This window comes from Ceratotherium simum, chromosome 38, assembly GCF_057802395.1.
Source record: "Ceratotherium simum simum isolate JZ-2026a chromosome 38, ASM5780239v1, whole genome shotgun sequence".
In the NCBI taxonomy this organism is placed as follows: Eukaryota; Metazoa; Chordata; class Mammalia; order Perissodactyla; family Rhinocerotidae; genus Ceratotherium; species Ceratotherium simum.
The window spans coordinates 26709592-26732178 of NC_141937.1; the positions used below are offsets into that span (position 1 = coordinate 26709592).

General features: G+C 45.9%; 1 protein-coding gene across 2 annotated transcripts in view; it reads right to left on the reverse strand.

Moving 5' to 3' along the window:
• The window catches only part of LRP11 (LDL receptor related protein 11), a 43371-nt gene extending 24565 nt beyond the window's left edge, over positions 1–18806 (reverse strand). For both annotated transcript variants that reach the window (XM_087425236.1, XM_087425235.1), the window contains exons 1-3: positions 17964–18806; positions 9789–9946; positions 3235–3376 (exon numbers count right to left, since the gene is read on the reverse strand). In XM_087425236.1, the coding sequence (XP_087281362.1) occupies positions 3235–3376; positions 9789–9946; positions 17964–18588 (925 nt within the window). In that variant the 5' untranslated portion in view covers positions 18589–18806. The remainder of the gene's footprint in view (positions 1–3234; positions 3377–9788; positions 9947–17963) is intronic.
• Positions 18807–22587: the final 3781 nt, after the last annotated feature.

The following is a 22587-nucleotide window of genomic DNA, read 5'->3' on the forward strand; positions in this document are numbered from 1 at the left end:
TAACTTTTACTGAGATTAACCTTTTACTATTAAACCCTATATGCTGACTACCATACATCCTTGGCGCTGTATAGAACAAACAGAATCTTTAGCTACTATCTGGTATAAATTAATTTTCTTCAAATAATGAAATTATCTCCTTTTTGGAGTTCTTAGGAGGTTTGAATCCACAGTGCAATTCATAGGAGCCACATGGACTTTCTTGAAAGGCATCCTCCTCGTTCGCCCTGTACTATATTGCAGATTCAGCCAACTTTACAAGAACTGGGAGACTTTCTGGCACCTCTAATGCAGATTAAAGGTATTAGGCTAGAAGTAGGTCAGGAAGAGTTCCATAACTTTCCAGGGACAGATGGACTGGACAGTTCTCTCAGGACATGGGAGAGGGGTAAATGATGATATTCCACTGAGACAAACAGCTGAGCCTAGTATACACGCCCAAGCTAAATCTTGGAAACATATTCCATTGGAAAACAGTGGAATCAAAAGGCTGGGAAAGGAGTCCATCTGGGTGCAGGGCAATTTGAAGATGTCCTGATCCAGGAGGAAGAAGAGAGTAAAGAAAAGTTATGGTGGTAGATTCCTGAGAAAGCAGAGGAAGCAAAGAGCCTCAGTTGTGACTGAGAACTTGGGCCTAGAAACAGAGTGTGCTCAGTCACAGGGAAGGCGCTAGGAGGAAAAGTGGAGGGGATTCTGTGTCCAAGCAAGACATAGCTATTTTTCATATTTCTTAAATTCAGGACGTGAAAATCCTAAATATCTCAAGCTTTTACTGATTCCTTGGTAGTTTTGGGACAGATCCATATTTGTAATTTATCCATCTATTTCTGGACTAGTGGTCTCCAAACTTTTTGACCATGCATCTCGATCAATAATACATTGGTAAACACCAACAGATCTTCGCCAATTATAGATCTTCAATCTATAAATAATATGCATGTACTGCTGTACTAACATATTGTACATGTAAAATATACTGAAAATTTAAATAATATTAAAAATTAATAAAAACATAAGTCTGGTGTCTTCTTTTCCATCCTAAAAATGTCTTGGCCATCTGTAGGGGATCCTATTTGGAGACCACTGATCTAGATCATATTGGAAGTGCTTGTTGCCTTGCTATTTGAATAGATTTTTTTCCCAAAGCTTGAAAACACGCAGCCTCTAGAGCCAAAGTTGAAGCAAGTTATCATCACATAAGCAGGGGTGTGTGCTCTCTGTTTACCCAGAAGGTGCCACCCTTGGTATTATTATAGCTGGGTCATTAACTGCAAGATCAATATATAATAGAGGGGAGAGAAGCAGCCCTGGTTTTCAGTGTCTCTCTGTGGTGTTGTATTAACTTTAGTTCATAGTTGTTATTCCAGTTTAACCAGTGAGTGATTCCAGACAGCAGTTAGGACGACAGCCATTCTTTTTATTTCCTATATAAAGTTATACACATAAGATCTATACCCAAGTGGCCTTTCAGTAATTAAAAGTGATTCATATCACTCTCTGCCACTTCAAATACAGTATCATCTTGGAGAAAGGCCAGAATGGACAACTGGCTATTTGCCTTCAGAGCTTGGAAAGGAGGGGAAGGAGGGCTGAGGAAACAAACCAGGGCAGACAAGTGGCTGGTGAGGGGTTAGCCATCCTTATTCCAGCACGGGCCCTTTCTCCCTCGCAGGCACCTCGGTTGTACGACAGCAATCCTTCCCTGATTTCTGTAGGGGATGACGGGGAATCTGTGTCTTCTCCCCATGAGCACTTTCCTCCCAGAATCAGCACCTGACTTGGTCCCTGCCCAGACAAGCATTGGGTTGCAGGGGGACAGTCCTGTGGGCCTAGTGGTCCTCCACTGGGGAGTGACTGGCTGGAGCCAATGCCACGCTTCCAATGGCCCTGGTGCATGTCCAGCACACCAGAACTCAAAAGTGCTCTGAATAACTGTCTGGCTCTTCTGTGCAGCTACAATGAATAACAGGGCCTGCTTGAATGTGGGCTGGGATGGACAGCTTTGCTTACTCACCATCACTGCCTCACAGTGCTGCCGTGGGCAGGAGCTGGTGTCTGGCCTGTCCATGTGCAGTCACCCCTCCTTCCTCACAGTAAGCTGAAACCTTGGCTGGACAGGGAGTCAGCCAACAAAGTTCTGAATGCTGCTTATGCTCTGTATCCCTGAGGAAGGCAAATTAACGAGGCTGCCGAGTCCTTGGGATTCTAAAATCTCCTTCCTTCATTTCCAATATGCATACTGTCCTATGTCTTTGATGGAAGACAAGATCAGCAATCGTCCACTAAATCACAGTCATATTCCAATCTTTTTATCCTTATTCTTCCAAGTGCTGGCTTAAGTTCCACCCAAATAGTGAGGAATCAAGGATGACAGAGACATGGTTCAGGTTATCAGAGCCATGGCTAGTGATGGTGAAGGTTCACTACATGGGGACAGAGATGAGGTCTATGGCGTGGACCACTCCATGCCCAGTGCTCACACAGTTCCTGTGCACTGCAGACACTAAGAAAACATCCAGTGGCCAAGTGACAGGACCCTGAAATATGCAACATCTCAGCACTTCTCAGAAGTGGATTATGGGGGGTTCTCTCTGCGATACCCCTACATCTTTAGTGCTGCCAAGTTCATGTAACGTTTTTTTAAACTTGATGAGCTAATCTTAGAAATGTAGATGTTTGGGAAAGTAATAAACATAGACAAATGAGATAAAAGAGTTTACATTGTGCAACAGGATGTGAGACCCATCATATAAATGTAAAGCCATATTATTAATGTATCTGTGCAACTGTGAAGAGTCCATGAAAAAAATTGTTAAATATTCCTTTTAAATTGACACATGTACTTCATATATTTTAATTTGTCTTAAATGTACCCATTACCTGCATTCTTCGAACACACATATCAAATAGGCCACCCACCTTTAAACAAGATCGTCTCCTGGGAAAGCCAGACGATTGTCTTTCATGAAAGCTAGTCAAGAAAAGATGGAGCGTCTATAGGGTCCCACAGATCACGTCTATTCTCATCCCCTGGAGTGCTCCCTCCCCAGTCCAGCAGGGTCACTTAGCCCAAAATATAATGGAGCCTATTTTTGTTATTATATTTTTAATAAAGATTCCCATGGAAGAACCAATGAAATGCACAGTCAGAATATAAAATCCAACACCATCCTTCCGTAAACAGCCCAGTGTCTGCTGATCATTGGGAATGCAAGAAAAGGACTGTCTTCTCACCTCCCGTGGAAAAGGCCATGGGAAGCACTGTCACCGAGACGTTGTCGGAGCTTCTCTGCCCAGCAGTGTCCGTCACAGTGAGCTGAAAGGTGTACACTCCTTCCTGTAAGTGGGACAGCTTCAGGGTTCCTGACTGAGGCACCTGACACCAAATAGGAAACATCACGTTTAGTTAGGAGATCTGAGGCACGGAGTCCAACATCATCGTGAACTGGAAATCAGTGTCGGCCTTGGAGCAGTCCCAGGACCCACCTTTCCACTCCTGGTCCAGGGCTGTGGAATATTAATCCTACACTATTTTGGCAATTTAGCCCTACTTTGAATTCACAATTTCCGATTTTATCTGGGCCGACAATATACTTGACTGACAATCCTTCACTTGTCCTTAGCAGCCGCTGTTCCAAACTGCCCCTCCTCCAAGCTCCACACCCCCTATCTACTCCCTTCCTTCTCAGAAGGTGACTTCGCCTACTTCTAGAAGAAAATTAAGACCATAATTATATTCGTCACTCACCCCATCCTGGGGATGTATCTGTATCAGAACCCATTATCACCTCCCCACCTCCAGCCCTAAGATGAGCCGTCCCTCTTGCACTCCAGACCAACCCCTCCATCTAGTCCTTGACCCCTTTCTCTATCTGACCTTCAGAACACTGACTCATCAATCAATTTCTCTTTCAAATGGCCCTGCCATTGCTATGCTCAAGTTTCTCTAGACCTAACAAACAAACAAAACAACAATAAAAAGCTCCCTACACTCCAAGATCTTCTCTAGCCACAATCTTATTTCCTTTCCATTTCAACTTAACTTCTTCAAAGGGTTGTCCATGCTGCTCGTGCTGGTTCATCTGCTCATTTTCCATTTATTCTTCATCCCACCCGTCTGGCTTCTTTCCCCACCATTGCCCTGAAACTGTGCTGCTAAAACTCACCAACTGACCCAGCAAAGGTCACCTATTCATCAAGGTTAACTATACTTATTAGTCTCGTCTTTTATTTTTTCCCCTGGCCCTCTTTCTGTATTTAACAATGTTGGCCCTTCCTGTGTTCTGGAACTCCCCACTTCCCTGGTTTCCATTTCTGGGTCCGAGTTCTCCCAACATCCTCACCAATCACCCTCGTGGGCTTCACTTCTGCTCACTCTCTGAGCCCAGGGCTCCCTCTGGACCCCTGCTCTCCTCACCCCACTTTGCAGGCAGTTTCCTGACCACGGCAGAGCAATAGCTTCAGTTCTGTGGTGGGATTTTAGGAGTCACTTCTGGATGCCCAATCTAAAGGCTGGTTTTTCAGCCCTCCCAATGATACTATTAACTGCTTAATATCCTTTTTTAAAAAAAATTCCTTTCTGTTAAATGAACTAGTCTGGACATTATTCTCTACAAACAAACTCTGACCATTATATATATTTTTACATTTACACATTAATGGACTTGAAAGTACAGAGAGTTGCCCTATTGTAACTGTCATCTGCTTGCTTTTATTTTTGAAATCCCAGAATTTGGACTCTTGCACACCACCTTGGCTTGGAGGATTGGTCAGTACTCCACACACACACGAGCAGAATGCTTTACAATCATTAGAGATGATGTAATGAGACACAGTGGTTGTCACAGTTCAGGCTGCTCAGTGATCACCCAGAGCTTCTGTTAAGGGACAGATTTCCAGGTCCCAGCTTCAGAGTCTGAGTCACGGGGTCTGGAGAGTGGGATCTGGGAATCTACACGTTAACAAGCACCCCCAGGTGATCCGCCCATCACACTGGAAGAAACGCGGATGAAGTGGTTAGAAGCACAGAGTCTGGCGTCCAACAGAGCTGGGTTTAAACACCAGCCTTACCATGCACCAGCTGTGTGATCTTGCACAAGTCACTTAACCTAAGTCTCAGTTTCTTCATCTGTAAAATGGAAGTAATAGTAGCACCTACCTTATAGGGATCAAATGAGATAACCACGTAAAAAGACCTTAATATTGGGCTTAAATGTAATACAAATCAAAAATACAAAATAAAATTTTCTTTTTTTTGATATAAAAAAATTAATACAGTAAATGCTTAAATATATCCACTATCTCCATTGGCTGATTCTCATCTCAAGCTGAATGACATGACCCTGTTTTTAGAGACAGGGAAACGAAACCTCAGTAAAGTGACTTTCATTCACTGAGACAGTGACAGAATTGAGACCTCCAGTTGTAAAACTGTCTACAAGCTGTCCCATCCCTTTCCTTGCAAAAGCTTTAAGCTGGAGAGCTGCAGACAAGGCCCCCGGCCTTTCCTGTCTATGTCAGAGAGATGGTAAGCAGCAGTCACTGCCATTCTGTTAGCTGGTCTTCAGGCCCAACTCCGCCGAGAGAATATCAAACGGGGGTGACTATGTGAGTTCTGAAACACTACCCACAGGGCCAGCAGAGAGAAAGCTGACGACAGAAAGACAACTTTCAAAGAGTCTGGAGTGGGCAACTGAGCCTCAGAAACAAGAACGTCCTGAGATGAAAGTGTCATCAGTCTGAGAACAAGTCATCAGTCTGAGAACAATCAGAGATCAGAGATTCCGATGAGTAAGATTTAAATGAGACAAGAACTGTGTGGTTTGCGACCTTTGGGGCACATTTAACCACTCTTTTCTTTAATATTGCACATCCAATTCATCAGGAAATGCTGTTGGCTCTACTTTAAAAATATATCCAGAGTTTGACCGCTTCATCATGTCTACTGTTACCACCCCAGTTGGAACCTGTCCTGTCTCTTGCCTTAGTCACCACAGTGGTCAGGAGACCTGAGCTCCAGTGGGATGGGGGCCTGGCACCCCGCTCTTCTGGAAACTTTCCCTCCCACCTCTGTCCACATGGTTGTAAGGGAAGGGGCAATTATGACCTTTCCCTATGGCCACAGGGGTGTGAGGCTGAATCAGAGGAGCCAGTGGTAGTGCAAAGGGCAGGTCATAAAGCACAGATCTGCCCAAGTCAAGGTGGTGGGGCAGCTCTCACTCCCTTCAACTCTGGCTCTGAATCCAGCAGGCCTTGCTAGATGGCAGCAATGCCACAGGTTACACCACTATTTATTGCTTCTTGGGACTTAGACAGGAACAGAAGGGAACATGGTAGCAGATGACGACCTTAGTAGAATGTGTTGAGTGAGCCCTGCATCCTTGAGTAAGGTGCCATGAGAGACAAGAGGCTCTGTCCCAGCTGGTCGACCTGAATGCAGACAGAAGATCTGAGACTGCTGAAGGCAGCAGTTGTGGAGTTCAGTGCCCTGGGATATGAGAGGAGAGGGCAGGGTGGATCAGAGTGGGGACTTGTAAGGTGCGTGTGACAGGGGATGCTGAGTGTGGCCATAGGACTGAGGTGGAGATGCAGTCAATGGACTGTAAGAGGCCAGAGCAAAATGAATTCAACAATCTGTACTTTCCCAGGTACACGTGGTCAGATGGTGGAGTTAGATCCTATTCACAAGAACAGAACTCTGACTTGCCATCTTTCTCAATTCTGGAGGAAGGTGATTTTAAGACAGTTTCCTCAAGAGCTGAGGATTTCTCTTATAATATGCTGCCCAGAGGAAGATCGATTTCAAAAAAAGCAGGACCAGAGAAGGTGGTAATTAAGACAGAACTAAATTGCTTATCTTGAGATTTCTTGAATCAAAGGGAGAAATATTTTTGGACTGGGCCTTTCTCTTACTCTTCAAAACACACCATGTAGACAGTGGTCCACCTATAAGATTAGCCGTGATTAGAAGCCTCCAGAAGTAGAGAACAGAGGGAAAAACTGAACTTATTCTTCCCCCTACAACCCAACCAAATTATACTTCTGTGTTACTGTTTCAGAATATGTTTACAACCAGTTTTTCCTAACTCTGCCCTCATTTCCCGTTTATGCCTCTAACTCAACCCAATCAGAGAAGAATCGTTTTTACATTGAAATTTAAAAATGCTTTTAGACGTAAGCAAAGCTGCTTACTTAGGAAGAAGAGCTAGAAGCACGAAGAAACGGCACATAAAATGAAAGGAGCGGGCAACCTCAGCTCCTAACAGTATGTGGAAACATACGTAAAACTAGAAATAGAAGAAATATAGGAAAAAGCCAACATTTCAGGCATTTCACAGGGACTCCACTCCCTATATCCGTGTGAAAGCCCTTCCTGGGCACCCCAGGCCTTTCTTACCAGGGTGGTTTGAACAACGAACTGTGCTTTCTTCATCTTCTCACCTCTAGCAGCACCTAAGGTCTAAGGCTAGAAACTCAGTGAATGTTTGATGAATGAATTTTCTATCTGGATCTTGTACTAAGAAAAGAAGAACCAAAATTTTTAAAAAGTAATCTGATGGTGGTTACTAGAGGGGGAGGGGGTGCAGGGTAGGTGGAAGGGGTAAAGGGGCACATATGTATGGTGACAGATAAAACTAGATTACTGGTGGTGAACACGACGCAGTCTATTGCAGAAGCTGAAATACAATAATGTACACCTGAAATTTACACAATGTTAGAAGCCAATATTACCTCAATAAAATAATAAAAAAGCCAGGATACAAAAAGTAATCTGAGGGGCCGGCCCGCTGGTGCAGCAGTTAAGTGCGCGCGTTCCGCTGCGGCAGCCCAGGGTTCACAGGTTCGGATCCCGGTTGCTCACTGACGCACCGTTTGTCAAGCCATGCTGTGGCGGCGTCCCATATAAAGTAGACGAAGATGGGCATGGCTGTTAGCCCAGGGCCAGTCTTCCTCAGCAAAAGGAGGAGGATTGGCAACAGATGTTAGCCCAGGGCCAATCTTCCTCAGCAAAAAGAGGAGGATTGGCATCGGATGTTAGCTCAGGGCTGATCTTCCTCACATAAATAAATAAATAAATAAATAAATAAATAAATAAATAAATAAAAGCAATCCGAGTCATTAAAACAAAGCATGAGTTTTTCTCCCTGAAGTGTGTTTTTTTTAATTTACACTTTTTTTTAAATTTTTTGTTTATTGCAGTAACATTGGTTTATAATATTGTATAAATTTCAGGTGTACATCATTATACTTCTATTCCTGCATAGATTACATCATGTTCACCACCCAAATACTAATTACAACCCATCACCACACACATGTGCCGAATTATCCCTTTTGCCCTCCTCCCTCCCCCCTTCCCCTCTGGTAACCACCAATCCAATCTCTGTCTCTATGTGTTTGTTTATTGTTGTTATTATCTACTACTTAATGAAGGAAATCATACGGTATTTGACCTCCTTCTGACTTATTTCACTTTGCATAATACCCTCAATGTCCATCCATGTTGTCACAAATGGCTGGATTTCATCGTTTCTTATGGCTGAGTAGTATTCCATTGTGTATATAAACCACATCTTCTTCATCCATTCGTCCCTTGATGGGCACTTAGGTTGCTTCCATGGCTTGGCTATTGTGAATAATGCTGCAATGAACACAGGGGTGCATGTATCTTTATGCATTGGTGTTTTCAAGTTCTTTGGATAAATACCCAGCAGTGGAATAGCTGGATCATATGGTAGTTCTATTCTTGATTTTTTGAGGAATCTCCATACTGCTTTCCATAGTGGCTGCACCAGTTTGCACTCCCACCAGCAGTGTACGAGAGTTCCCTTCTCTCCACATCCTCTCCAACACATGTTGTTTCCTGTCTTGTTAATTACAGCCATTCTGACGGGCGTGAGGTGATATCTCATTGTAGTTTTGATTTACATTTCCCTGATAGTTAATGATTTTGAACATCTTTTCATGTGCCTGTTGGCCATGTGTATATCTTCTTTGGAGAAATGTCTGTTCAGGTCTTTTGCCCATTTTTAATTGGGTTGGTAGTTTTTTTGTTGTTGAGATGCACGAGTTCTTTATATATTTTGGAGATTAAGCCCTTATCAGATGTATGGTTTGCAAATATCTTCTCTCCCAATTACTAGGTTGTCTTTTCGTTTTGTTGATGGTTTCCTTTGCTGTGCAGAAGCTTTTTGGCTTGATGTAGTCCCATTTGTTTATTTTTTCTATTGTTTCTCTTGCCCGGTCAGACATGGTGCTTGAAAATATGTTGCTAAGACCGATGTCGAAGAGCGTACTGTCTATGTTTTCTTCTAGAAGTTTCATAGTTTCAGGTCTTACATTCAAGTCTTTAATCCATTTGGAGTTAATTTTTGTGTATGGTGTAAGGTAAGGGTCTACTTTCATTTTTTTGCATGTGGCAATCCAGTTTTCCCAACAACATTTGTTGAAGAGACTTTCTTTTCTCCATTGTATGTTCTTGGCTCCTTTGTCAAAGACTAGCTGTCCACAGATGTGTGGGTTGAAGTGTCTTTTGTATTCTGGAGAAGCCAACAAAAAAAAGCAACAAGAACAGGGCAAGCTTCAAAACAAATGGTCAGGATCCCTGTTTACTCAGCAGAAAAGTAAATTTACAGAATAAACCATTTTTTGGACAGTCACTTTTATACTTTCTCCACTTTACACCTCTTCTGCTAGTTTACAGACATTTTGGAAACATAAGCGGAAGGACATTATGAAAGACCACTCCACTGAAACATTAGTTTTCATCACATGACCACATGAATTACCTTCAAGTCCATTGAAGGGTCACCCTGCAGCAGTGTCCACTCATACTGGATGATGGCGTGGTCATCTGTGCTTTCGCGGCCATCCAAAATCACCCCATCTGCGGGCAGATGCAAAACCACATCCTGCCCGGCCTTGCTAAGCGGAGGCTCGTCCTTTTCTGTCAAAGAAAATAAATAATTCACAGGAGAGATGAATCACTATTTTTTTTTCTAATTTATTAAGAAAGGTATCTTGTTGCTAGAACAGATGTAGTCCAGCAAAGAACTGCTAAGAAAATGTACAGCAACTGAAGGTTATCTTCTCATTGGTCTTCATTATCTTCTCTTTACGTAATACACAAGAAGACAGCCACACATTATTAACGTGGAATTTAGCTATAACACACGCAGAAGAGAAAGTGTGGAGGGTCAGCTATTAGCAGGAGCCAGGACAAAGTTGAGGGTACCAGACAGAATACTAGGCCCTCCAATCTGGAGAAGTACGAGTGAAATTTTCACTTAAGTTTATAAATGACTGTTAACTTTGGTTCTATTAAAAGAATTCATCAAAAAAAAAAAAAAAGATTATGGAAACAAACTTCAAAAAAAAACTCACCTCCAATGTAGATTTTCTTTTTTTCTTACCCTCAAATTATTAAAATAGTGTCCAGTGGACGGAAAATAAATTCATTTCGGAAAGTTAAGGCAAGTTCTTGGATTCACACAAAATAAAGGCCACAGAGAAATTCTCTGGAATCCAACTTTTCATCTGGGAAAATAGCAGAGGTTCACAGCTTCTAATAACTAATTTTGATAACAGAAGCTGGCACGCTGAGTTTCTGAGATACCCTACGACAGCAAAACAGGCATGCATCCACCTCTGATCTAGAATGGTACTAGATAATTCAAGGCTAGCTATGTTCACTGAAATATTAATACTCAACTGACCGCTGCTTCCGTGATGACTGATGGGAGAAGCCGCGTACAGAAAACATCGCTAAGGGCAGAGTTGTGAATATTTTAATTGATTTAAGCTTCTTCTTAGTAAACTTACCTAAATGCACACATATCTTAAAGAAACAGTAACATAATTGGAAAAAAGACTCTACAGCTTCTCGTAATACATCCTTTTTGGTGTCCACTGTTTCCTCCCTCCTCCAGTGCCAAACCTCTGGTCCAAATTCTGGCCTGGACTTGTTCTTCCTTAACTGACTCTGAATGATGGTGCTCAGGCGCTGCCTCTCCTCCTCTGCAGCCCAAGCTGCCTCCTAAGCAAACTTCTCAGGGCCAAACCAGACATCCCAGCGCCTGAGGTTTGGGGCCAGCTGCAATCCTATCAATTTCTCATTAACAAAGGCAACGAGGGTCACTACAGCTACAAGGACTCTTCTGGAATGTGATTCTGATACGGTCATCCTCCTGTGTAAGAAAAATCCTTCAACAAGTTGCCATCACCTTCTAGATGTTCAGAGACCCACCCGTCCAGCCTAGGATCTCATCCAGCGATCCCCTCAAGGCCCAGCAGCAGAGAATGTATGTGAGGGGCTCGCAGCTCTTAGAGCTGCGGCTTTTCTGAATGAGAACACTGCTGCCAGCCTCAGAGAGGTGACTTGTTTTTATGAGCACCTTACAAGGAATAAGCACATGATGTTGCCAAAGAGTACACACGTCTATTGAGAAGATGAGTCTCATTTCCACAGTCATTTAAAACAATGAGTAGTAGTAACTCAGATTTCAATAAGCCACGTAAGTAACACCCTGCCTAAGAGGACATTTGTTCTGCCTTTTTCCACCTCTGAGCAAAGACCCAGTGCCTGACATCTTTATTCTGCTTCTTCCAGGTAAGGAGATGTGACAATTTCATTACTAATAGGCCCTTCCATAGAGAACTTTCCTTTGGTTCTGGAAGGTTCACTGCTTTCCACACAATGGTTTACCACTTCATAATTCTGAAAAGCATCTTATAATTCAGCAGTAATACATTATAGTTAGTAGCTATTCACATTAAAATTTACTTTGAAATACTGTTTTTAAGTAGACAAACTAAAATATACCTATATGATATAAACAGCAATCAATGTGAATAATATATTTTTAAGATCTCAAAGATTTAACCCCAAAGATTTAAAATGGAAAAATCAAGTAAGCTCTGAAATATTCCACATATTATAAAACTAATTAATCCTGTCTCTCCTGAAAGAAAAAAAAATCATTGCTTTAGTCATTTACCTTTCTTTAGGTAAGCTTAAGGTATGATTTATGAACACAGTGAAATTCTCATATCTTCTAAGTTGATCACTGTTATATTTGAAATAGAGATATATTTCCTCCTCAGTTCAAGTCCAGGCAAATTACACTGTACAATGTATTTTAAAATAAGCCAGAGCTTATCTACCCAGAAACAGGCCTTAAAAATGAACAAATGACAACAAGAAGAGGAAACAAGTTCACTTTCATTTAAAAATATTTAACTTGCTGATGAAGAACAAGATAAACGTAGTTCTGAATTTTCGTCATAAAAATGTAATAAACCAATGTTAAGTACTATGGAAACACTGATTTCTTTTGAAAACTAAACACACTTGGTAAGATCCACAGAGGCGAAATAAGACTCATATCAATTTTGAGGGAGCATATCAAGGTGGCGTTTTACATAGAAAGGAACGCTATGGTTAACTAGCCTGAATACAACACCCTGCTGTGAACAGAGCCTTAATGACAAGGAAGAGGTTCTGGAACCTGGATCTGTATCGAGTGGGCACAAATGATACAGCTGAGGCTGAGAAACTAGAAGGGACTCCTGAAGTCAGGATACGGAAGTGGGGCCAGACCAAGGGAAGAGACTTAGACACTGTGGGTCAAAATCCAACATTTTTTTGTTTTTTTCATTGTGTGTTTTTCTTAATTGCAATACTTCAGGAAAAAATTATTCACAACTCCCATATGATTATCATCATTTTCGGTGTGCTCTTCTAGTCTTTCTCCACATGAGCTGATGATAATAATAATGAACAGCTGCCATTCATTGGATGATTTCTGTGGACCAGGCACCATGCTAAGTGCTTTTGAGCCACAGCTTCACTCAACTTGGCCAAGTCTCACACGTCACCCTCATGAGGAAGCCAGGGTCAGAGAGGATAACTTAATTGCTAAGGCCACACAAGTGATAAATTTGCCAGTTCAGACGTCAGCCCAGATCTTTCTAACTGAAAGGTTCTCCCTTCCCATTATACTTTGGGGCACCCGAAGTGTATTCCAGGTACAGTAAATATAAATTTACATCCTGAATTTAACCTAACTTATTAATGTATTCTATTTATTGGTATTTATTCATATACCCTAGCATTGCCCATGTTACTACATAAACTTCTCATTGCCATTTAATTTCCTCACCTATACTATTGGACATTTACTTTGTCCCCATTTTTCACTGTTATAAATAATGCCATAATAAACTTTTTTGCTCATACTTTTTCTTTAGCACGGATCATTTTCCTAAAAAAATATTCCAGAAGAATCAATGACAATTTTAATGGTCTCTGCTACATATTTCCTGATTGATTTCCAAGAATGGTACCAATTTACATCTCCAATGACCATATAAGATTATATTAAGTTCTCCACATGCATGCTAATATCAGAGAAAACTTATTTTTGCCAATTAAATAAGCATAAGCTGGCATTATTTGCATTTCTTTGATTATTTCTAAGGTTGAATATTTTTCCATGTTTATCAACCATACATCCTCTTCTGAGAACTGTTTGTTAATTTATTTTTGTTTTTCTTACTGATTCATATAAGCTCTTTCTATTAATATAATAAATACTTTTTATCTCATATTTTCCCAGACTCTTGTTTGCAATTCCTTTTGTTTCTTGACATAAAGAAGTTTTTAAAAACATGTATATAATCCATCTTTTCTCTTTGTGATCGCTGTAATTGATTAGAAAGTTATCTTCCCTCCAGATATGTAATAGTAACTTTATTTTCTTTGAGCCTTCCTATGAATGGAGTAATCTATGGCTTAATTTTTTAAAAAATATTTAATTCTTTAACCCATCTGGAATTTATCTGTGTGTGGTCAGAGCTGCAGGTCTAAACGTATTTTCCCCAACATTCCCACCAGTTATCCCAATATTATTTATGAAATATAATTGTTTGCCATTCTTTTGTGATGTTTATTTACAACACAAAAGGGAGAGGTTGAAAATATGAGAAAGAAAGGTCCTCGGAGAAGGAGATTGGTCGGGCACATGTGGAGGGATTAACCCTGAACATGAGGTCAACTCCTTTCTCTGTGCTTGGAGAAGATGAGGGAGAGGCTGGGGTGGTGGTGTGTGGGCTTGTAGAGGGGAGAGCAGAGCGCTGCCTAACAGCGTTGATTTTCCCTGACACAGAGGGGAGCCTGACTTCCCAAATTACACAAGGACTTCCCAGAGAGCCTGGTTTTCAAGCTGAATATCCAATGGAAACAACATCAAGGTTCTGGTCCTTGAGTCCTTGGAGATGATATTCTCGAGCTCCTCTGGGGTCCTACCCACTCTGCTCCCTCCCTCCTGCTGCTCTTTACTTTTATAGGGACACCCAGTCCCCATCCCCTTCTGTCAGTCACACGACCCAACCAGGATCCTGTAATGACATCATGGACATGTGTGCCACCTTTATAACTCACAAAGCATGTCCACCCTTGATCCTCACGACGGCCTGGGCTGGAAGGCAAGGTAAACACTCAAGTCCCAGGAGATAAGAAAGGACCCATATGTGGAGGAGCTGGCTCTCAAACCCAGGTCTCAGGACCTCAAGCCCCTACCCTGCTCTTTGCACACCACTGCAGGCAGAATCAGTCATTTCAACACACCTCTCTCCAGCATCCTCCACTCATCCCTGCATTCTCCTACCATCCCCGACAGAGTCAGCTGGTCAGTCCCACTGTGGGAAACCCAGTTGTCCGCTTCTCTGCTTCCAGGCTGCCTGGTGCTGCTGGAGAAAGCATTTGAGCTGGTCTGGAACACAGCTCCACAACTCCCCTGACACAGCTCCACAACTCCCCCGACATAGCTCCACAACTCCCCCGACACAGCTCCACAAGTCCTCCGACACAGCTCCACAACTCCCCCGACACAGCTCCACAACTCCCCTAGCACAGCTCCACACCTCTCCTGACACAGCTCCACTCTCCTGGCACAGCTCCACAACTCCCCTGACACAGCTCCCCACTCCCCTGACACAGCTCCCCACTCCCCTAGCACAGCCCCCCACTCCCCTAGCACAGCCCCCCACTCCCCTGACACAGCTCCACACCTCTCCTGACACAGCTCCACTCTCCTGGCACAGCTCCACAACTCCCCTGACACAGCTCCCCACTCCCCTGACACAGCTCCCCACTCCCTAGCACAGCCCCCACTCCCTAGCACAGCCCCCACTCCCTAGCACAGCCCCCACTCCCCTAGCACAGCTCCACACCTCTCCTGACACAGCTCCACAACTCCCCTGACACAGCTCCCCACTCCCCTGACACAGCGCCCCACTCCTCTAGCACAGCTCCCCACTCCCCCCACACAGCTCCCCCCTCCCCTAGCACAGCCCCCCCCTCCCTAGCACAGCCCCCACTCCCTTAGCACAGCCCCCACTCCCTGACACAGCTCCACAGCTCCCTAGCACAGCCCCCACTCCCTAGCACAGCCCCCCACTCCTGACACAGCTCCCCACTCCCTGACACAGCTCCACACTCTCCTGACACAGCTCCTGACACAGCCCCCACTCCCCCAACACAGCTCCACACCTCTCCTGACACAGCTCCACAACTCCTGACACAGCTCCCCACTCCTGACACAGCTCCACAGCTCCCCTAGCACAGCCCCCACTCCCTGACACAGCTCCACAGCTCCCCTAGCACAGCCCCCCACTCCCCTAGCACAGCCCCCCACTCCCCTGACACAGCTCCACAGCTCCCCTGACACAGCTCCCCACTCCTCTAGCACAGCTCCCCACTCCCGACACAGCTCCACACTCTCCTGACACAGCTCCACACTCCTCTAGCACAGCTCCACACTCCCCTGACACAGCTCCACAACTCCCCTGACACAGCTCCACAACTCCCCTGACACAGCCCCCCACTCCCCTAGCACAGCTCCACAACTCCCTTGCTGTGAGACTCTCTGGCAAGTTACTTTCTCTTGCCAAGCCTGGGAGTACACCAGGGATTATGATAGAACCTAGATCTCTGGGTGTTGTGAGGAGAGAGGGAGTTCCTGTGTGTAAGGAGCTTATAACAGCGCCCTGCACCAAACTCAATACACGTTGGCAATAAACACGGCTGATGGTTTCTGCTATAAATTTCGTTATCCCATCCCACCTGTCCCTTCCCTATTTCTTCATCACCTTTTTATTTACCTCAAATGGACCCCTAACACATTCTCTGCAAGAGCTTTCCTAACCATTTTCATGCTCCTTTAGCCTCGAACTCCCCATGCTCACAAAACTCAGAAAAAAAAATCAAGAAGGAAAAACTTAGTAGTCTCAGAAGTATAAAGAACTGCAACGGGTTAAGCATCCGGGCAGGGAAAACACAGGGCAGTTGAACAGGACAACCTTTGCCCCACCTGCAGAGCAGAAGGAGCGCGCCTCCGGGCCTGAGCTGCACCCTTCCACGTTCCCCGTTGCTGGGGGTCTGAAGAAGTGCCAGCAGGGCAGTATTTTTCCAGAACCAGGACCAACCCCAGCGGTCACCTACTTTCACCCCTGACCATCTACAAAACCGAATTCCTAGACAAACGCCCCCTAGGAAAACGAAGGGCGAAGAAGAAAGTAGAAGAAAAAAATGACTCAGAAACTTCTATTAGTAAATTAAACTTTTTAAAGATTTTTAAAAATTTCCATGGGCATATTCTTTCCTTGTTAATCTTCCTTTTGGTTTCCTCTGGTTTATAAGAAAACTTCCTTTCGCAATGTCGGTTTTTCCAGACATGTGGTGAGAACAAGAGAAGGGGACTTTGCTTCTTTGCTGCTGTGATTTTTGGGTCCCTATTTGGCAGACAGAAAGGATGTGTTTGTGACAGCCATGGGGTGGGCTTGGGGATGCTGGTGGGGGTCCAAGTGAAAGTGCCTCCTGCTCCCCCTTCAGGGAGAAAACCTCGGGCTGAGCAGTCACAGGGCGACCTTTGGATGTCTGCACCCCAATGAGGGTTCTAAGCCTCCTCTTGGGTGGAGGGGGTTAGGGGGCTAGGCCATTGTGGACACAGATTTCCAGGCCCTTCTCATTGGACCCGCAGGTCACGGAGAATCCAGATTTCCCAGGTGGCTGAGGCTACCCCCTCTAATCTTGCTATGATGTCACTCTCTGTTATTATACATCAAACAGCAACAGAGAGCGATCACACACACTGAGCTCAGCACAAGTGGGCCCAGTCAAGGTTTTAGTCCCTCAGTGACCTTAATCTCCAACTGCTACAGTTTTTTTGAGCCTCCTATAAGTGTCTCGATTCTCATTCTGAGCATCCGCAGCAAGTAAAACTATCGCATTAAAAGCATCGTTTTTAGTTCTTTTTAAAAAGACACGTGCCTTACACTTTCTTATCTTCAACTAAAATCAAGTTCCTTCTTTTCACTGTTTCTAAAAGGGAACAATAATCCACGGGAATCAATTGGATCCACTTCAAAAATATCCGACGTTTTCCTTCCCATTTTTATCTGATGAAAGTAACCAGAGGTGGAATTATGAGTCATGAGTCAAGCTAAGACGCAAGGCTGTGTTATGAGCAATCGGGGATCTAATTAGATTTTGCTCTTGCAATTGCTTGACACAAACCACATCTTACAAAAATCTGGAACCAAAATAAATTTTTATTTTTTGGCTCTGAGCTTTTCTCCTTTAAATCGAATTTCTATGAATCCTCTCAGATCAGCCTCTATCCCCAAGCCTAGAAAAATGCCAGAAGCAGCCCACCATGCCTGTTCCTGCCCGATCCACTGGGATTTTTCAGAAATCACCCCTCGACTGAGAAATCAGAGCCACTCTTCTGGATGCCCGCACCCAAGATAACTTGGAAGGAGGGTGTTTTTCACTTCCAACTTGGCTGAGAGGGCCCCGCGGTGCTGCCTAGGCGGTCTCCCCCGTGCAGCCACCCAACCGGCGGAAGGACAGCAGTCCTCCAGCGCGGGGCCGGGGCCCGGCCAGCCCTCAGCGGCGCGCTTACCCAGGCGAGGCGAGGCCGGGGCGGTGGCCGCGGCGCCGGCCTCCAGGCCGCCGTGCCCGCCGTCCGGGGCGCGGCTGAGGCTGTAGCTGCTGTAGCCGCGGTGCAGCGCGAAGGTGCAGACGCTGCGGCCGCGCGCCGTGCAGTTGAAGAGGTAGCAGCCCAGCGCGGCGGCCGGGGCCGCGGGCCGCCGGGGCAGCTCCACCACGGCCACGGAGCAGCGCGGCTCGGCGCAGCAGGCCGCCACGCACTGCCGCCAGTCGCGCACGGCCGCGGGCGCCCTCAGGAAGCTGGCGCCGGCCGCCAGGGAGTCCCGGGTGCGGATGATGGCGTCCGGCCTGGCGCTGTAGCCGCCGCCGCCCGGGCCTGGGCAGCCCTCCGGGGGGCGGCCGCCGGCGCGCAGCTCCAGCTCCAGCTCCTCCTGCGGCCGCTCCTGCTGCAGCTGCCGCCGGAACTCCTCCAGCAGCTGCTCCACGCCCGAGAGCTGGGCGCGCAGCGCGGACAGCGGCGGGGAGGGCGGGCCGGCCGCGCGGCCGCTCGGCAGCCAGAGGCAGAGCAGCAGCAGCGCGCGCAGCGCCCGGTGCCGCCCGCGCCCCGAGCCCGCGCCCTCCCAGGCGACCGAGGCCATGGCGGCCGGCGGTGCGGAGCGAGCCGAGGCGGGGCCGCGCGCGCGAGGAAGGCGGCGAGCGCGGCCTGTGTCCTGCGCGGCCGCGGCGGCCTAGGCCGGGGCGCTCACAGCGCGGCCCCCCCGGGGCCCGGCTGCGCCTCCCAGGCCGCGGGCGCGCGGGCGCCGGCAGGAACCGCTGCAGCGGGAGGCATAGCCGGCCCTGCCTCGGGCCCTTCCAGAGGCTTCCCGGCGCGCCCGCGCCTCTCTGCCCGGCCCCGTGGCGCGCTCGGTGGTGACCAGGCGGCCTCAGGGCGGATCAGCACCAGGGGAGCGAACAGTGGCCGCCGCGGGGGCGGGGACGCGTGGAGCCCCGCCCAGGCCGGCCCCTCCGCCCCCCTTGCTCCGGTTGACCCCTCCCACAACACCCCTCCCGTAGGCTCCTCCCAGGCAGGAGAGCAGCCCGAGGAGGGCCGAGGGAGAGCGGGGTTCCGTGCGTGCCGCCCTGAGCGTGACTCTGTGCCCGCGGCCCTCTGGCTTAGGGCAGGGTTTATGTCTAGGCCCACCGGGTGTTATTAACTAGCCAGACCTGCTCGGGGTGTCAGCTCAAAGGGATACGGGCACTTGGGGGGAAGGGAGCCTTCCACCAATCCTTGTGACCTCCGGGCCAGCCCCAGAGAAGGGACATGCTCAACTAGGACACCACCAGACCCTGTCTCCAGTCCTTTACCTCATAGGTCCCTAATTGTTTCCACACTGGGTTCCCGAGAAGCATTTGAGTAGCACAAGGCGGGCAGTGCTGCTGAAAAAGACAAAAATTGGTAGTCACATTCACTCGTCTTCCACAACCATAACTAGAAATCTGAGCACAGCGAATTATAGGTACCTGGTGAGTTATCTCTGTAGCATGTGGAGAGGCCTTCAGCTTAGATCCTGTAGATCTAGAGGATTAGTGTTTTAAATGACATCGTAAGTATATAAAATGTCCAACCCAGCTGCCAGTGAGCAGCTTCTGTATCTTGTTTATTTCTGAGTCAATTTCTGTTGACTCATTTTTCTCCTGATTATGGAATATATTTTCTTGCTTTTTAGTATGTCCAGAAAATTTTTGATTGGATGCTTGAACATTGTGAATTGTATATTGTTATATGTCTATATTTTTTAGGTGGAGAAGAATAAATAACTGCATAGCAAAATAGCAGTCTTTGCTCCTATTTTTTTTTTTTTTATTTCCAGAGCTGACATTTAGGAACCCATTGCTTTCAGGTCCGGAACAGAGTAGGAAGTAGAACCAGAAAGTAAAAATAGAAAAGAAATGAAAAAAAATAGCCCAATATTTTTTGACACTCCATGAAAAGGAGAAATTACAATTGTTGAGGATGCGTATTTGAGTGATTTTAAGGCTGAAAAAAATGGTTTCTTAGCCCTAAAGGCTATGTCTGGGCTGTACCACTGTAGGCTGGAGGTTCTTCCACGTATGAGTGAGTTACCCCACACAACTGCAGCCACTTTAAGATGCCCTGGAAGCAACATAAGGATTCCTTTTTGCCTGAGGCCTCAGAGAGCTTAAGTAGGCTTGTTATGAGCAGAAACTTTCACTTGTGATAAAAATGGCTTCGAAATATATCATCAAACCTTTTAACTACTAGTTATTAAAATAATTATTTATATGAAAAATAATCATGTAGGATAATATAATATAATGTTAACTAACAATTATATATGATTTCAGAGTTTGCCAAACACATTCACTTACATGGTTTCATGTGGCTGCTGTGGGGTGGGGGCTGAAGACTAAGAAAATGCATCATTTCTGTGTAGAGATGGATCAGTGGACAAGGGCTTGGGTGAGACCCGTGGCTCACCTCTGCCAGGTCCTTACCAGACTATGTCCTCCCCAAGAGCCAGAGGCCAGCCTGCTTCTCACCTTCCCTGGTACTTGATATCCTCCTACGTTTCATGACGATGATGCCAATTAGGACTGAGCAGAGGAAGCTCCATAGGATGATCCATACAATTAATCAGATGGATGAATACTGGTAGGTGTCCAGGGCCTTTAATGGTGGTTCTAAAACAAAGAAAAAACCAAAAGCCCTCTCAAACCTAAGAATACATATACATTCCTCACACCTACTTTCCCAGGTAGTCCATGTCCCCCCACATACTTACTGACTCATTATGTGACAACCTGTCCATCAGATCCTGGGGGATAAAGATGAACAGGGGTTGTGCCCTGTCCTCTTGGAGCTCATGTTTCTACTGAGGGAGATAGCAAGTGTCCATCTGATCACCATATAGGGTAACATGTTTACTGTGGGTAGACCTTTTTGAGGATGACAGAATTGGAGGTGCTTAGTTCTGTCTGGGAAGGTGGTGAAGGCTTCGTAAGAAGTGACATTTGAGCTGGTTAAAAAATAACTAAAACAGAGGAAGAAGAGAAGGCCTGGAAGCACAATGATGCATAGAGGTTTGGGGACCATCTAGCAGTCCAGGGCGACTGGATCATTGGTTAATGGAGGAGGGGCCTCCTGCACTGAGGGGAGGGACGGGAAAGGAGGATGGTGGGAAATCCTATGGCAGTCACTCACTTTCTAGACAGGAAGTCCACCAGAAATCAATCAATCAATCAATCCATCCATCAAATTTTCAAATACACACACAGACTCATATCCACACAGGGAAGGCATTAGACCTTAAAGAGAGCTACCTCAGCCTCCACTCCCTGCTCAGTTACCTCTGGGCTCCAGCATTTTCTCAGAAACCCACTTCAAATTGGCCTGGGGAAGAAGGGCCACTGTGCTTAAACATGTGAGACATCTTACAGGCAGGGCAGGAAGGGCAGCTGGGCCTAAAGGAAGGGCAGCTGGGCCTTAAGGAGGGCCATGACCCGAGGGGAGAGAGCCCTCAGCAACCAAGGCAGCTGTTCTCCCAGTTGCTGCTTCTCCGATGGGACCAGGTGGTCTTGGATCTCCACCTCTCTCTGCACACATGATTTGTGCTTCTCTCAGAGTCTAGAGTTTTCTGCCCTCCATGTGCAGAGCCTGAGTTTACCTCACCTCAACTCCAGCAACGCACAGAAACTGGGATCAGAGACTCTCAGAGACTCTCAGAGATTCTGATGAGTCCAGCTTGGTCCTCTGTCCCCCCAGGTCCAGTTACTGAGGTGCAGAACTCATGAGGTACAAACATGGCTGTGGGCACTGCCTTCGCTCAGCCATGGAGGATGGAGTGAGAGAAAGGGAGTGGTAGGGAGTGGGGAAAGTCCTGAAAAGTGGACTTCTACACTGGCTAAGGCAATGCCCAGAGTTTGCTTGAACACTTCTATTAATTTTTATTTCAAATTGAAGAAACCCTTGTAAAAAGTTCATTGCTAGGACTGCCAAGAACTGTTCTGAGTTCTGCACAAACATTGACTTATCTGCTCGTGACAACCTTACACAGCATGTGCTATTACCATCCCCGTGTTACAGTGGTTGGGAATGCAGTACTTCACACATCAAAGCCGTTCCATCTTGGGCAGCTCTAACTATTCATTAGAGCATTTTTAAAAATATTCAGTTATAATTTGCTCTGCAGCTTCCAAGTACTTGTTCTAGTTTATTTTCTTGGCATTTCTCAGAGCAATCTATACCTTCTCCCAAGTGACAGTCCTTTAAATATTTAAAAACTGCCGTTAATTCTCTCATGCAACTCAGTCTGGTAAATACAGCACAGTTAAGAGCGCCAACAGCAGCACCAGGGCCAACACCTACTGGCTGCGTAAACTTGGGGCAAGCCACCTAACCTGTTGAAACCCCAGATCACTCAACTATAACATAGAAACAATTGCACAACCTTACTTCCCATGGTGTGGTGTGGATGAGGATGGTGAGATGAGGATGGTGAGGATGAAGGGACATAAAGTGTTTGAAGCACCAGACACAATGATGACAAGCACATGGTACAGTCTCTGTAACTGTTGCCTATTGGTCTTCTCTCAGCCCACTGAGCTATCACATCATGAAGATTTAGATCTTGATTCTC